This window comes from Miscanthus floridulus, chromosome 19 (assembly GCF_019320115.1).
Source record: "Miscanthus floridulus cultivar M001 chromosome 19, ASM1932011v1, whole genome shotgun sequence".
Lineage (NCBI taxonomy): Eukaryota > Viridiplantae > Streptophyta > Magnoliopsida > Poales > Poaceae > Miscanthus > Miscanthus floridulus.
The window spans coordinates 35940618-35952113 of NC_089598.1; the positions used below are offsets into that span (position 1 = coordinate 35940618).

At 51.5% G+C, this 11496-nt stretch overlaps 1 protein-coding gene across 2 annotated transcripts; it reads right to left on the reverse strand.

Moving 5' to 3' along the window:
* Nucleotides 1-8419: 8419 nt before the first annotated feature.
* Nucleotides 8420-11227, reverse strand: LOC136529154 (protein RICE SALT SENSITIVE 3-like). 2 transcript variants are annotated; one of them, XM_066522221.1, is made up of 7 exons: nucleotides 10734-11227; nucleotides 10482-10535; nucleotides 10148-10366; nucleotides 9895-10000; nucleotides 9699-9740; nucleotides 9374-9430; nucleotides 8420-9083 (listed from the first exon to the last, which is right to left on the reverse strand). In XM_066522221.1, the coding sequence occupies exons 1-7, from the start codon at nucleotides 10889-10891 to the stop codon at nucleotides 8547-8549; spliced, it is 1173 nt and encodes a 390-aa protein (XP_066378318.1). In that variant the 5' UTR covers nucleotides 10892-11227; the 3' UTR covers nucleotides 8420-8546. The 2 variants fall into 2 exon arrangements, with proteins under 2 accessions (XP_066378318.1, XP_066378319.1); XM_066522222.1 differs by having other exon boundaries at nucleotides 10720-11227.
* Between the last annotated feature and the right edge of the window lie 269 nt (nucleotides 11228-11496).

Below are 11496 nucleotides of genomic sequence, written 5' to 3' on the forward strand. Positions count from 1 at the left end.
TCAGAGTACTCCTTTCTATGGCATTAGCATGGTTAGGTAGAATATTAGAGGAATAATTCCTAAGTCATTCTTAATTACAAATCAAAGCATACATTGATTAGTGCAATTATACCTAGTAATCATTACTAAGATCATCGTCATATCTACACATAAGGGATATTACTAAGGAAGATTAAGAACAGAGCTTACTCTTCCTTCGTAACCAAACCCTACATGCACCTATATTCAGGGAGTGGACTACAAAGGACTCAACGGGAGTGTCACATCCGTGATAAACCACATGACCCAGAATATAGGGTGTATCCGCAGGTACACAACGTATAAGCACCATGCTTACACAATGTTGACCACCCACCCATGGATCCTTAGAGTGAGCGCTATACGAACTTATGCATGAACATGATGATAATCCAACTATACTAAGCACATAATCAAAGTAGACCATGAACATTATAACAAAGAACATGAATAAGATGAATACTAATATTGTCATAATAATTGTAACTAGCATATAAAAGTAATGGAGATAAAAAGAGAGAGGGGTACAAAGATTATACCAAACCACGCTCCTGACAAGATCGGGAATCCAAGCGAAGCCTGCTTGCCTCCCTCTAGACCTAGCCTCACTAGCTATGCCCTAGAATATGGTGGAGCTCTGAGGATGATTAGGGTTTCTGTCATTTCAAATGACTTATGCCTTTTAGGGGGGCAAGGGCTGATATATATAGGCCTGACCGTCCAACGTGAGCCCTTAGATCAAACCAACTTAAAGGATGGCATAGATGCAACCTAGGAGGCGATGGAGAACCGACATAACAATGAGGGGCTGATAGGTGGGCCTTAGGAGCCAGGCGGCTTACAAGTGGGGTCGGCCGGCCCCACCTGGCGACGTCTCACCCTCTGCTTCGGTGTGGAGTCATTCCGAGTCTTCTAGAGTCTTCTGGTGTCCGTTTGCTGTGGATAAGCGCAATTAAATCTGACATGTAGGTCCACCTTGACGGTTTTTTGGATAAACCCTGCAGGAAATATAGATTCACCAAAACTAGTGGAATTTGTTAGTTTAAACCCTTAAACCTTCATTAGTGATTATATTTATGCCCTTATACATGTTATATTGATGGTCTATATTGGTTGTTAACTACCATCAACAGAGATTATTGAATTGGAAGTGAATGGAGGTGTGACATAGTGACCGAACACTGGACCTTATTAGACCGGACGTGTTAGGTCAGTTCATGGACTGTGCAACAGAAAGTTGAGTGTCGACTGGACGCTAGTGCTAGGCTGAGACCGGATGTGCAGGTAATTGCATCTATAGCAGCAAGGTTTTGGTGCTGGCGCAGGATCAGACGCTGAGTAGAAAAGTGATCGGACTCGGTGTCAGCTGCGTCTGGTCATGTATAGAAAGGGTCCAAAGAGCAAATTTGCTGACCTAGGTCGACTGGACTCCGCGCTGAGTCCAGTCACTCCAACGGCTCTCTAATGTTGTGAAGCAACGGTGTACTAACCGAACATGTTCGGCCACATCGACTGGTGCTTCCAATCACCCTGAAAGTTGCTGAGTTGGATCCCAACGGTCATGTTTTGAATGGGGTGTATAAATACATCTCCTACTCGTCCAATTCAGCCCTCTTGCCCATTTGTTCAGCTGAAAAAACACTTTGGAGTGCAAGGGAGAGCAAGAGCCTAGTGGGGTGATTGAGATTTGATAATCCAAGATTAAGGACCTCATTAGTGCATAGGGAGTAGCAAGTGTGCATCCACTTTTCTCATTAGGCTTGTCTTGGTCAAGTGAGAGTTTATGCTTGTTACTCTTGGTGATCGCCATCATCTAGATGGCTCAGTGGTGATTGGAAGCTTAGTGATCATCCAGCAGAGCTTGTGGATGACCCAAGTCATGGTGTGAGCGGTTGTGGGTGATTCACCACGACGGAGTGTCAAAGAATCAGCCCGTAGAGAGCACTTGATCCTTGCACAGATCAAGGGGGAGCTACACCCTTGCATGGGTGCTCCAATGAGGACTAGTGGGGAGTGATGACTCTCCGATACCTTGGAAAAACATCACCGTGTTCCTCTCTCTCTCTCTCTTTACTTTGAGCATTTACATTTGAGCAATTCAATTCTAGTCTTTACATTCTTAGAATTGCCATGCTAGAGTAGGATTGGAACCTAGGGTGCAAAACTTTTATGTGGTAGAACAATAGAAACACTTTTAGGCATAAGGGGGTGGAATGGGCTAAGTGTAGGGCTTAATTACTGCAAGAAATTTAGAATTAGCCCAATTCACCCCCCCCCCCTCTTGGGCATCTTGATCCTTTTAGCCTCGACACAGGCGAATCATTTGCCAATGTGGCGGTGTTAGTGTACATCCACAGTCAGGTTGTGCTCCAATGCGATGGAAGTAAGGACCTAATCATGGATGGATCATAAGCCAATACAACGGTGTTAGTCTACACCACAGTCGGTCCTAGATGCCGACGGTGAAGGCTATGACCATTACTATCGACAGCTTACCGTCGAGGCCAAATGTGGTTGCGATGGGGGTTATGATGTGGCTGTGAAAGGTTCAAGTGTAGTAGTGATGGTGTGAGGCGGCGCTAATCAAGCGTGGCAAGGGGAGGCATTGAGGAAGCGGTACATAGAGGCGGCACTGCCGCACCGATTGAGCACACGCGCGGTGAGGCAACACCAGTTGAGCACAACAAGGAGATGACGATCAAATTCAATTCAGTGGCAAGAAGCCTCAGTTCAGCAACATGTGGCCATGGAGGAGGGCACACATTTAGGTTTCCGATCATGCATGGGTGATTAACAACTTCAATGCCCAAGTAGGGGCCAAGTAGAGAGTCCCTAGGAATGAGGGCTAAGGCCATTGATTTGAAGGCCTCCCTAATTTGGGGGGTGTTGATGTTTGTTAACCATCATCCATTGTAAACAAAAGTGCCATTCTGAGATGAACACTAACAAAACACATGATTTTATGGTTTAACTTTGGGCCAAATATGCATATATTGGAAAATCTCTAACCTGCAGGGCCCACAAGCAAATTTGGGCCAAATTGGGCTAGTAGGGGAGGGGTCGCCCGACCTAGTGCAGGCCCTCCTAGCCCTCCAAACTAGCCCAAGTTGAAGAAGCACATGACCAATTCCATCCATCCATTGATTAACTTCAGTGGAAGATCAAATGGTGGGAATGGATGCTCCCTTGGATCTATGGGTCCACCAAACTTTAGTCGATAATCCAATTGATGCTAAACTTCACCCATGAGTAATACACCACTAGAGGGTCCACCAGGTAGAAGGCAAAGGGCCTAGGCCTCAGTGGGTGGTCGGACGACCCTTCCCCTGGTCGCCCGACCTACCCGGAAGCTCCAACACCTCAGCTTTGAACACACGCAAGAAAGCACACTTTGGAGCAACATGGAGCATGGATGGAATGCGGTTTGGTCTGATGGTTGTTGATATTTCTTATGACTATTGGAAGTTTTTGAATGTGCACAAAAAATATCGATGTAGCACTTTGCCCGGGAGTATTCCGAGGTCATATTTATATTTTACCATAGGGAAAGCCTATGGCTAAGATAGTGAAGAATATAATTTCTTGTGAGCTAAATTCTCAATCAATTGCACAACCTTAGTCGGGGGTTATACGTCTATGGTGCTGAAAGATCTAGTTTAGTTTTGAATAATTGATGAAACCCTAGGTACTAACCTTTGGCTGTAAGTGAATATGAGATAGATTAGTATACACCAAGTGGTGGAGCAAAAATGAACTCCATGGAGGTGATGATGGACATGTGATGATGATGATCAAGCTTCAAACTTGGAAAAGAAGAAAGAGAAAAATAAAATGGCTCAAGGCAAAGGTATATTTGATAAGAACATTTTGTTTTGCCACTCAAGATGCCAAGTGGGTTTAAAATAGATAGCCGTACTATTAAGAGGGGTGAAACTCGTCGTAAAATGCGGTTATCAAAGTGCCACTAGATGTTCTAACTCATTGCATATGCATTTAGATTCTAGTCTGTGCTAACATCCTTGAAAATGCTTTGTGAAAATGCTAACACACGTGCACAATAGTGATACACTTTGTGGTTAGCACTAGGAGTAAGGGTGAAGAATTAGAGGAGAAACAGATGTGAAAACAGGGATTGGACCCTGAGGGGTCGAGTCCGATTCAGACTTAAACCCTAGGTCACGGGAGTGCGGAAGCGTCAGACCCTGGTCACGTGAATGACCGGACCCGGTGCTGAGGGTCCGGTTGTGGCATTGATGCACACGGTGGCGACTGGAGGAGGACTGGACCCTGGCTCAGTGTCTGGTCAGGGGCACCGAACTCTGTCCGAAGGCCCTAGAACCTCGTGGTGTGGATTCTGTTGCGACCAGACTTAGGGGGTCGCGGGTTTGGTCGATCGCGTCGGACTAGGTCCGATCGTTGTTTGACACCTCGTGAACTCTCTATTTCGTGTCGGACTCGCACGTGTTTGAGCGACCGAACCCTAGGGTCTGGTTCTGGTCTAGAGCTGCTATTGTGCGTGCTGAAAATCGACTGTTGAAGATCAACGAGCGTGGTTGAATCTAAGGGACGTGTGGCAACATCTAGAGGACCGGACTCGGTTCGGACCAGACTCTTAGGGTCCGGTCGCTGGGTTCAGGTCGCCTCGTAGACAGCCCAATAATAGATCCAACGATTCTATTGTTTGGTGGCCTCTATAAAAATAGGTTGGCTGGCTTGGGTTCACCCTCTTGGTCATTTCTATTGAGAATACACCCTAGTGAGCCTAGCCATTCCTCTCTAACTCATATTGCTTGATTGATTCATCATTTGGTGAGATTGGAGAGCATCTAAGTGCATTACTTTGAGTGATTGCATCTAGAGGCACTTGGTGATTGTGTTTTGCTACGGATTTTGCTTGTTACTCTTGGTGGTTGCCTCCACCTAGATGGCTTGGTGCAACGAGGATCGTTGAGCGAAGAAGGTGATTGTCTCTGGCTCCGATTGGTGGATTGTGAGGGGTTCTTGTGCCTTCCCCATGGGAGATCACGAAAGGCAACTCTAGTGGATTGCTCGTGGCTTGTGGATCCTCATCTTATGTTGGTTGTGCGGCACCCGGTTGTGGGTTAGGCATGTGATGTCTATTAGTGCGTAAACGTCCAAGTGAGTGAATCGCCACAATGGAGACTAGCTTGCTGGCAAGCAAGTGAACCTCAGAAGAAAAATCTTATGTCATCTTGTCTCTGAGGAATTTATTAGTATTCATAGTGATTGATCTCTTGCCCGGCTCAGTATATCTTGCTAGGTTGCTCACTAGTGGTAGAAGTAGTGACATGGTCATTGCTTGATATATAGAGATCATAGCCAACTAGACTTGTGGATAGGTGGCTTGCAACACTTGTAGTGCTAACGCAATATTCGCTTCGCCATTTAGTTGTCTCTAATTAATTGTTTTAGTGTTGTTGTAAAAAAAATGTATAGGCTATTCGCCCCCTCTAGCCATTTAGTGCCTTTTAGGCGCACGTTGCCTTTAGTAGCGACAAAGATAAAGTTAATTGATCACTAGAAGATAGTTTGATTGAGGAGTAAAGGCGTAGCTAGTGGGAGAACAAGTGAAAAGGAGTCCTATGTAACTTCTACTTGCAAGCACAAACTTTGTTATAAACTATAACAGATTTAGACAACCCTAGAGTTAGAGAGATACACAAACACTTTGGGGCACAACCGGCTAGCTAACCCAGGAGGGATTAACTAGACAAATTGCCACAAGCCCTGCAATTTAAAAACTAGGCCTATCGTGGTGGAATACAGATGGTGGACAGTGTTGTCGCCACCTACCACCTGCCACTAACTATCCAGATGCCTAGTCGTATCCACAGACAAACTATAGCCTAAGCACCATGCTTAATCTATAGCCTCACTACTTCGATCCGAGCTCCGATGAAATGAGATCAAAGCATTCTAACCAGACGGTGGAGACTATGCAGAGTGATGTCATGATCAGGGTAACCTTTTGCTATTAAATTATTTATCATAAAAGTTAACCATAGACCTCAAACACGCATGAATCTTCTAACACATGTATATACAGTTCCATAAAATGTTAAAAGGAGTTTTTTTTCATTAAGTAGCTACCTTGGGTGGTTATTAAATTAATTTTCTCCAAACACTTTCCAAAGCGAAAATACAAAAGAGGTAGTTTAAGTTGTGTACTTCATGATAAACCAAAGCCACGTCGAAGCTTTGAATCGAAATAGACTTTAAAGCTCAAACTTTGAAAATATTGTGAAGAGCAACACGACCTGTTGTACCCGTCCGAAAATCAGTCACCAATATTCAAAGTTGAAACTTAATTTAGGAAGATTTCATGTATAAACTCATAGGTCAAATCACATCAAATTAGAAGTATGAGTTTTGCTCTTTAAAATAGTGTAGGTCTTGTTGACCAAAGCCTATGGATCAGTAATAGATTGATTAGCGCAAGATTCATAAAAAATGTTAGGGGCTCCCTGGAATTTTGCTGTGAAAACTGTGCTAACATTCAGTTTTGGGAACTAAATTTTGATTGATTTCATATATAAACATGGAGGCAGGTGCTGTCCGTCCGCGCTCCCGTCGTTCCGGCCATCGATCAGCGTATCGCGGCGCGGCCGAACCGAACGCCCACAGCGCAGGCATGCACCCAATGATCACACGCGGATCGCGGCGAAATCCTGCCCCGGGTGCAACCAAACCCATCGCCGCCGCCACACGGCTCCGTCCCCGCCCGGCCGCCCCCACCCCCGATCGGTGGGCGCTCGGCACACGCGACCGCACGGGAACGGGAACCCGCCTGTCAATGATTGCGCCGACGCGCGCCGATCCGTACCGCATCTATCCAGGACCACGCGCGCGGTGCGGCCGTGCGGCGCGCCATGCCATGCCATGCGCCTCGCCGAAAACGTTGCACCACCGGCAGCGGCATGTGCTGTCTCGCTCTCAGCGGCTCTGTAGCTATGCAACCCGGGGCTCGGTACGGTTCGTTCGCGACGATAGCCACCACCGGCCGTGTCAATCGATGGTGCCGGTCGGACGGCCCATAGCTAGCAGGCTCATCTGCACGTGTGGTAGACTGCGGCACACGGCACAGATGATCAGACGTCGAACGCACAGAGGATCCGAGCCCTCCGTTGACCGCGCGATCAAGATATCGTTGGAATCTGTTTCCTACACACATGTCCGGTGTCAACTCTCTGTACTCGGAGGCTGGTGGGCTCGAGGAAGAACTTGAAGTCAACCCACGCACGTCCCGCCCCTCGGTACGCACGTCGTCACGGTGGGGCAGAGCGCACCTGGCTCGCGCGCGGCGTGAACGGCTGGACGCCTCCACGTACGCTACGCTCCCTCATCGCGCGCGCACGGCGCAGTCATGCACGCTTCGGCAGGATGCGGCCAACCCATCCATTTGGCGACGAGGGAGTGCGCGAGAGGGGCGATCCAAGCGAATCGATCAGATTATCAGAAGGACCATGCATGATGATGAGCATGGGCCCGAAATTTTCTCCCTGTGGGCGTGGGGGCAGAGACCGCTGGATCATTGCCATTGACTGAATCACTGAACCTGAACCTCCTCCTACGCTTAATGGCAGGCGGGGCGACACAGGCAGTGCATTGACAGGCCGTCGCGTCTCGCCGGCCGGCCGGCCGGCCGTGGTGAAATGTTCCTTCTTGTGTCCTCTTGGCTTGGATCGATCGTCTCCTGCTGCTGGTGACTGGTGAGACGTGAGAGTGACGACCGCGACGCGGCTGTGCGCGCGACTGTTGCGCTGAGGGCAGGCAGGCACGCCCAGGCTGTGCGCCCGGCGATTTGAAGTGCTGCTGCGGTCCAGAGTTTCTGCGGCCTCACCCTCCTCACCACAGGCTGACCGCGTCCGTGGTTCGTCTCTCTCTCCCTCTTTTCGATCGATCACGTGTATCACGAGCACCGGCGACCAGTGCACTACATACAGGTCTAGTGGTCTACCGTCTACACATGCACGCAGCGCCAGCGCCGGCGCCGGCGCCTCGATCACGCAGGTTAGATTTGGCGCTCGATAGGATCATCACGTCCAGGACTGCAGCAGCTTAAAAGCTCCAGATGCATGGCTGTGCTTGATCGGACTCTCGAAAGCATGTCAAGGAAATCATTGGTCGATAGCAGACGCGTGACTGGGGAGAACGCACTCGGGTCTCGCGCCCGGGACCCGAAGACGATGATGGGTCAAATGCTTGTTCGATCAAATGCTGAAATGGAGGATGCATGGGGGGCCATGCCATGGCATCGCCGTGTGTGGTGCGTGCTCCGTCCACATCAGGTGCCATCTCGATCGTAACACAACACGTACGTACGTGTTGTGTAGCATGAAACAGAAGAGGAGAGATGAAGACAACATTGCCAAACCATTGGGTTAAACTACATTAGCATATAGCGATGATGACACAACTAATGATGTACGATCGATTGATTTCGCCCTAGAGAAGACCAACCCAACAACCAGAGAGACGACGAGCAACCGGCGGGCTGCCACGTCGAGCTAAAACCTTTGTCCCTCGCCGGGATTACTACTACTGCCAACGTTGACAAAGTAGGACGACATCGGCGCGGTAGCGGCGGCGGCGCTCGTGCTCGTGCTCTCGTCGCCGTTGCTCGCCGCCACGTCGTCCATGCCATGGCACTGCACGTAACCGTCGTCTTCCTCATTGGCCGGCGGCGGCGCCACGCCGGGCACGGACGATCCGGCTGCCGGCTGCGGGGCCGGCACGACCGAGGGCAGCTTGGAGAGCAGCGCCTCGAGGCTGCTCATCGACGGCATGATGTGCATGGACGCGGCCACGGCGGCGGCTGGCCCGGCGCCGGCGCCGTAGGGGTCGTAGAGCTCCAGCGGCGGCCCGGCGGCGGCATGCGGTGGCATCATGCCCGGCCAGGCTGCAGCGGCGACGTCCGGCGGGGGGGCCACGCCGCCCGAGAACACGCCGGCCGACGACGGGTGCGGGAGCAGCACCCCCGGGATGCTCTCCAGGTACCCGAACTTGCGGCGCAGCATCACCACGTAGCTGAGGTCCTCCGCCACCTGCATGAGCCAATTCAAAGGCCGGACACAGAACAACACATGCCGTGTCAGTGTCATATAGCTAGCGACTAGCGAGCGGCGTGCGACGCAGCTGCATTGCATTGCACTGCATTCACGGCCGCGCGCCGCAATGGTGAAACACCTCTATCATCACACACAAAACAATGCCGAGTACAACGCTACTGCGCACTGTGTTGCTATGCACATGCTGCCTCGGACCATCGGTTGTTGCGGGAAATCGGAGTGCAGAGAACGACCGGTGAGCAGTAGGCAGTAGCTGAGTAGCGCACCTTTTTCATGGAGCCGAGCTGCACGACGCCCTCCCTGACAGCAATCAGGGCGATGGTCTGCACAAGTGCAGAGCAAAGCGAAGAATGAGAGAGGGAGAGGGAGAAAAGAAAAGCGGACGCAGGCAGGCCGGCCGGCCAACAGGCCATGGCATGGCAGCATCAGCTAGCTGGCCATGTCTTGGCTTGGTAGCCGCGGCCCGCGGCTGCCATGCACAGCACTACGAGAGCAGCAGAGGTAGGCCACAGAGCTAGCTAGCTAGCTCTAGCTGCAGCCTCTGATCAAAAGGGGCCGGATTGCGATTTGTCAATGCCTAAAAGTGTGCACCTGGATGCCGGACTGGAACTGCGCCTCCCACGTCCTCGGATGCTGCAAAAGAACATGGCCAGTGGCCACCCATATGGCTCACAGATTAGTAGCCATCGCTCGATGATGTTTAGCTTGAGTAACGACAATTTGTGTAAAGATATCGAGGGTTAAGTTAACAGCTAGCGTGGTTCTTTAGTATGTAAGTAGTGCTTACAGAGTCGGCAGGGTTGGTCCAGGAGGAGATGAGGTTGATCTCGTGCTCCTGGGGCTCCTTGAACACCCACTTGTGGCTGTGGTCTGCCGCCACTTTCCCTATCAGACTGCATGCAGCAGGAAAGGAAACCGCACCAAGAACAGCAGGAGGCCGGAGGGCCCCGGCCCGGCGCCATCATTAGCTCGGAGGAGGGTTAACCGGCTCGCTATTCGCTAATCATGGTGAGTGAACTGTGGACTAGTCAGCCACCTACCCTTCGCCGTAGTTGTAGATGTCATGGGACATCTTGAAGAACAGCTCAGGCTGCAGGCCCTGCGACGGCTGCTGCTGCTTCACCGCATCCTGCACAGCTGCTGCCTCACAGTCTCCGGCATATGCAACCGCCGCAGCTGCCGCTGCACCCTCTTGTCCGCACGCGGCAGAGCTGTTGGCCGCCGCGAAGTTGCAGAACCCGTCCTCCCACGCCAGGATCCTAAGCGCAACGCGCAAGAACACACACCCAGAGCATTCACATGGGACTGGATTCAAGACATATATGCAGTTGATGAGTGTGCTGTGTGTGTGCAGCTAGAACTAGAAGCCTGTACCAGTTCCTCCTGTTCCCTCTGGTCCTGTCGTACGCCGCGCCAGGGAGATCCCATCTGATCAGGTTAAGCAGGTTGTTATTAAGCGCGCGGCCAGCCAGTCGATCAGCGAAGAAAGAAACACTGTGTTAGTATTAGGCCGGGAAGAAGAACGCAATCGCGATTAGAATGCGCATTAGTAGCTGGTAAGGTATGTAGCAGGAAGGAGAGAGAGATAGAGCTGAGAATGAAGAGAGCTCACGGGCCGGCACGCACTTTGGGGGCGGGTAGTTCCGGGGCAGGATGCGCCAGAAGACGGCGTAGACCCACTGCGGGTGCGGGGCCGGGGCGTCGCCGGCGCCGCCAGTGCATAGGCTCCGCAGCGTGTGCTGCAGCAGGTGCGTCACAGCCACCGGGCCCAGCTGCTCCTCCATCGCTCGCTCGCAGCTAGCGGTGGCCCGGCCGCCGGCAGCTGGCAGCCGGCCAAGGCGATCGAGCGAGCTTGACGATCGGTCGCCGGCCGCCGCCGCGGCTGCTGGCTGGTTGCTTCGCTTTGCTTGCTTGCACGGTGCAGCGGGTAGAATCCGCTGACTAGCCAAGCCAAGCTCCGCTCTGAGACTGAGCTCGCAAGAGAAGCTGAGGCCTGGCCAAGAATACTGGAGGAGCAAAGCAAGCAAGCAGCAGCAGCTAAGCACTAGCCTAAGCTGCTGCTCTCCTTGCTTGGCTCGCCTCTGTGTGAGACCTCTGTATGGCTGTGCTGTGACTGTGAGGCCAGGCCACCACCGAATGGGAAAGCCACCTGCCCAAAATTTATAGTACTACCCCCATCTCCCTCGTCTGCCCCCCCCCCCCCCCCCCCCCCCCCCCCCCCCCCCACACACCCCCACACCCCCACACCCCCCCAACCCCCACCCTCTCTCTCTCTCTCTCTCTCTCTCTCTCTCTCTCTCTCTCTCTCTCTCCACTTTCTTCTTGGACTCTTGCTACCGCCCTGTCCCCAAACAAATTAATTTATAGTCATCTAAAATTAAACTTTTGT

What these genes read in the sequence shown, in the direction of transcription:
- LOC136529154 (XM_066522221.1), bottom strand. Translation starts at nt 10,891, where the DNA reads ATGGAGGAGCAGCTGGGCCCGGTGGCTGTGACGCACCTGCTGCAGCAC. An exon ending in GGACCAACCCTGCCGACTCT is followed by an intron (nt 9,741 to 9,894) that starts GTAAGCACTACT and finishes GTTCTTTTGCAG; the next exon opens with CATCCGAGGACGTGGGAGGC. An exon ending in AGCTCGGCTCCATGAAAAAG is followed by an intron (nt 9,084 to 9,373) that starts GTGCGCTACTCA and finishes TGGCTCATGCAG; the next exon opens with GTGGCGGAGGACCTCAGCTA.